The sequence below is a fragment of the Photinus pyralis genome, unplaced genomic scaffold (genome assembly GCF_008802855.1).
Source record: "Photinus pyralis isolate 1611_PpyrPB1 unplaced genomic scaffold, Ppyr1.3 Ppyr1.4_LG8, whole genome shotgun sequence".
Classification (NCBI taxonomy): Eukaryota; Metazoa; Arthropoda; class Insecta; order Coleoptera; family Lampyridae; genus Photinus; species Photinus pyralis.
Window position 1 is genome coordinate 10,994,952 of NW_022170819.1, and position 5,033 is coordinate 10,999,984.

At 36.3% G+C, this 5,033-nt stretch overlaps 1 protein-coding gene across 1 annotated transcript; it reads right to left on the reverse strand.

The window, feature by feature from the left end:
- Positions 1-2,819: 2,819 nt before the first annotated feature.
- LOC116178667 (phenoloxidase-activating factor 2-like) lies at positions 2,820-4,817 on the reverse strand. Its single transcript, XM_031498234.1, has 2 exons — positions 4,514-4,817; positions 2,820-4,208 (listed from the first exon to the last, which is right to left on the reverse strand). Exons 1-2 carry the CDS (start codon positions 4,801-4,803, stop codon positions 3,296-3,298), a joined length of 1,203 nt encoding a protein of 400 aa, XP_031354094.1. The 5' UTR covers positions 4,804-4,817; the 3' UTR covers positions 2,820-3,295.
- Between the last annotated feature and the right edge of the window lie 216 nt (positions 4,818-5,033).

Genomic DNA, 5,033 nt, shown 5'->3' on the forward strand with positions numbered 1-5,033 from the left:
CAAGGGTAATATAACAAGACCTTGATAAGTAGTCGACTATTTTGATTGCATCTAAATTTCGATTGTATTTTATAATAATTTAACGAGACATATTAATTTTGACGTTAATAAACTTATGAAAACCAGAGAGCGAAGCTCGAGGGCTATCATCTTTGACTATTAACGCCAAAATTATATTGAGTCAAATTAATAAATACAAGAGAATTTAGCAGCAACCAAAATAGTCGCTTATTAATCAAGGTCTTGATATATTTGTGAAGATTATTTCTTGAATCCAATTATTTATATCAGAGAGGCATATTCATAAAATGAAATAATTTGATACGATTTATTCAAAATATCAACAACAATCTACAAAATATAAACATAAGTATCAATTGAATTCCACATACACTTTACACTATATTCTTAATAACATTCCCCGTCTTCTTTTTTCATGTTCCAGGTCAAAATATCATTCAGTTTTGTGAATGGTGTTGATTCATTTAATTCACATTGACGATGCTCGCAAAATTTGGTAAACTACCTCCATACTTCCACAGACACATACTTTTTCATTTTTGCAATTCGCAGACGAATGCTCAAACTTCTGGCAATTAAAACAGCGCAATGGATTGGGTATGTACGCACGCACCTGCAAGGGATAAAAAGCAGCCTGTATAGTTTTGGGCAGTTTCGGGACATTAAAGGTGAGGACATGGTTTGCAGTGTCTATAAAGACACCATCGCGCGTTGTCCTTATCCGTCTCAGTTCCACTACACCCTGATCGCTCAGGTTTTCTCTTATCTCATCGGTTGAGCAGTTTGGAAGATCCCTACAGAATACAAAACTTTTGAAGTGTGCACCGTGGGGTACAACATCAATCTCCATACCTCCAAACATTTTACATTGTCTCAGCATTCTCGACTGTTTTGCAGAAACTGTTTCAACCAATATCTCGCCTTTGATTTTCTTCACATCTTTCACATTACCAGCTAGTCCGTATAACGTCCTACTTATTAAGAAAGGGCTTACATTCGTAAAATCCCCTTCCTTCCTTCTAAGGACCAGGAACCGGGGCACAGAGTCCTCCTTCTCGCTGGTACCTCTACTGTGGAGAGAGGGGAAACCCTCTCTTTCTCCATCAGCACTTTTAGCACAGATCTAAACACTCCAGATGTATCATGCTTGGTTAAAATAGTCTGCGCTTTCTTTGGATTTAAGCGTCTGGTGAGTTAAATCCAAACTAAATGTAACCAATATAACTATTTAGGATTCTCACCAAAAGTTTATTTTACAGAAACCAATAAGTAAAGAGGCCACACACTGCAGTGTTTCATCATGTAGAGAAATCTTTTTTATTTATTATAAGCAAGCAAATTGACTAGGTATTTTGTAATTTGTACTCGTGTTATCATAGTAGTGTCATATCAGCGATTGTGATGTAGCCGGGCAACCTCTACCATTATGTATTTATTATAATTTATACGATGCCTATTGATTTCAAAAAGAGAAATTCATTTTCTCATATTTTATAATGTACCTACTATACCTACATACCCAAATCGCAAATTATAGTATATTACTTGCGCACCGAGTGCGAAAGTAGGTTATTTTTCGAAGCGCCGAGGGTGATTGTATTCTAAGAAAAATAACCTTTCGTCGAGGTTCGTATACGATTTTATTCACGATCATCATTATAATCATTCCATTATCAAACATAAAATAATTCACTAAATTTCTACGTATTATATTCATCTTATGCGCTATCTGCAATACTATTGCCCTACATAAAATGTTGTCGGTACCTAATACAGATTTGGAAATTTACCTAATTAATATTCATATTAATTTAACATGTATGTTAAAAACTGGCCCATACTAAAGAATTTCAATGTACATCCACTCAAATAAGGGAAATTGAGTGTAGTAAAAAATGTACTCCCCGAATGAATTTTTGAAGTGAATGAACAAAGGTGGGCAGGAAAGGGTATAAGTAAAACTTCATGTTTTACTTGCTTATTTTAATGAGGTAAAGGTAAGGAAATCATCCACATTATGAACGACCAAATAATGTTGTGATCGACATTTGCGGTAATGCCTAATGACCATGTCAGTTTTATTATCCTAAAATGTACCTACAGCGATCTTTTGTGATTTACAGATTTAGACTGGGTTACAGTATTAGTATTATAATCTGTATAGATGTCAATAACGAAAGATTTATTCTCCAGATCCAATCAGGTAATCACTAAACACCTGTTCCAATACGATAGCCCTAAAAAATAGCATTATCTATTTCTAAAATGTGACAAATTACATTTAATTACCGGTCATTGTTTTTGGCATATGATCGCTACAATATTAGCAAGTGCTAGTGGAGTTCCTCAACTTAAAACAGTTCGGTGGCTGTAGATTGGCTGCAGTAGCAGGAGGTTTAATCGCCAATTCAGTGGCCCATTCGCTTTACGGGCACGCGAAAATAACAAAGTATGGCAGTATCCTCTTCAGGTAGTGCTACGACGTCTCCGATATGCAACATTATGATGCCATAAATTGCCATCCCTTGCTCTTCTCATGGGTCGCAGTCGTGACATCAAATTCGAATGACATGTAATGATTATAAATGTTAACCGAAAATGTCGACATACACGACAATACTACAATGATGTGAACGTCAAGGATATCATCGAGGATATCGTTTAAAATATTCCCTTCGTACCTAAACTTGAATTAATCTAATGTGTTCCCAAAAATATGATTTCGGTCCGTTTCCAATGTACCACCCTGTATAAAACGATTTAAATTATTAAAGATAGCCTGCAAGGTATGCAGCAATAATACAAAAGGACATTAACATAGATAAATAAATAATCAACGGCATTCTTTATTTTCAAACGAACAAACTACTAAAGCGGAACACCATCAGAATTGTGACATAGTTTTTCCAAACCACAAGCTTCCACTTCCGATGCACATCCCGTGATAAAAGTATCTGTGCTAAAGATTACAAGGTATTGCTATAAATAATGTTAGGTTTAACCATTGAATAAAAACACTAATTCAATGGTTTAACCTTTCTTCAGTATGCAGTGGAACACATTCAGCACTGTGATGTATCATTAACGTTAAACTTAACGTGCAGGTTATCGGTCAAAGACGTCATTTTGCATAACGCAAAATAACGTTTTTTGGCAGATAACCTGCATGTCAAGTTTGGCGTTTCTGATACATCACAGGGCTGATTATTTTAAACGTCACGTCAAACTGGCTACATTATTCAATAAGTACAGTTAAAGGTCAAATTACATTGTGTTACATAGGCGTATAGTAACTGGTGTCTAAATTACGTGCACTCATTTCTTGATCAATCCAATCCTTAATCGACGCAATTTTGGTAAATACCGACGGATTTTGGGCACAGTCACGTCTCAAAGATGTAATGCCAACTTGAAGATATCTTAGCGGTTGTCCCGAGATTTCACAAACTAGTGGACCACCTTCATCACCGTTACACAAGCCACTTCCGTTTTTTCCAGTAGCACAAAGGAATGTTTGATGTAACTGAAACCATTTTCCTAATCCAGTTTTCCTCAATTGAATTTGACAAAGGCGGTTTGAAATAAGCGAGAATTCGATTTTTTTCATTACCCTCCTGTAGACACCGTTCGGCGCATCACTTCCCCATCCTGTAGCTGCACATTTAGATTTCTGTAACTGATTATACGACACCGTAGACGAATCTGCTAAGCAAGCTGTATTCACCCTTCTGTCTAACTTAAAAGGCTTTTCCAAAAACAGTAAGGCTGCGTTGTACATTAAATTATGAATAACAAACTTGGGGTGCATGACAATTGATTTTACGCGCATATTTTGGTGGGCTATGGGTTCAGTTTTTCCTGTAGTATTCCATTCTTTTACTAGTGCAATATAGCTTTCAGAATCGTTGATACAGTGCGCCGTAGTGAGAACCACTTCGGGATGTATTAGGGAACCCACACACTCATAATGATACTCTAAATTTAAAACTAAAGCGGTCCATGGATATTCGCCAAACGTTGCTGTGGTAGGATCAGAAATGTTATAATCTCCTGGTATTTCACTTCCAAATCCGCATGCAAAGTTGAAAGGTATTCCCTTCACTTTCTTCCTTAGAGGACTAGGGGCAAGTGGCTCACAACAGACTTCCCCCAGGGTTTTGCAGGGATTTACAGACTTTTGAGCCAATCTAAAAAATGAAAGTTACAATACAATAATGAATATCATGTTCCTTAAAATTGAATTTACACTTGTTAAAGTTAGGTGATAGTGAATATTACAATAATGGAGAATTCAAGCGTTTCCCTTCGAGTTTGCGAATGGCAGAATCTCATAATGCTTCTAAGAAATAAGTATGTTGGAACGAATCTGTTAAGGATACCGTATGAAAAGAAGAATTGCTCAAATCTTTATTGATTTATAGCCACCTGCGTCATTAGTGATCACCGTCATCTGCGATTTACGAAGGACGAACAACAAATCTTAATTACATACCTAGGTTCAAACAATTTACTCCTATCTTTGTTCACTTCTCCATTATTGCATAAATAAAAAGGTGTACACAAGCACTCTGCCTCCGCTGGTTCAGGCGCTTTGGTTGACGTCGACTGATAGTCAAAAAACGATCTAATTAGCATTTTTAGTTTATCATTTTGATTGCTAATTTCATCAAGAGTGTTTACAATCGTATTGGCGATACTAGATTTACCTTTAGACAACTGTTGCGATTGCGAACCGATTAGGAGGCTAACTATAAGCAAACCGACCAGTAGAACCCGGTGCATTTTGCGTAAACGCTTGTACGTCTCAAGCTAAAATGAAGAAATATCATTGGAAGTAAGCAAGTAACCACGGATATTGCGGTTATGATTTATCTTCCCGTATCGTAAGTCAAGGTAGGTACTCACCATCAAATTGCGCAAGTATATGCCATTTTTATAATGTGTATTATTTAACAAAGTAAACAACAGCTCAAATTAAGTAGCTACACCTTGTAACAAGTTCATTTCTTCTT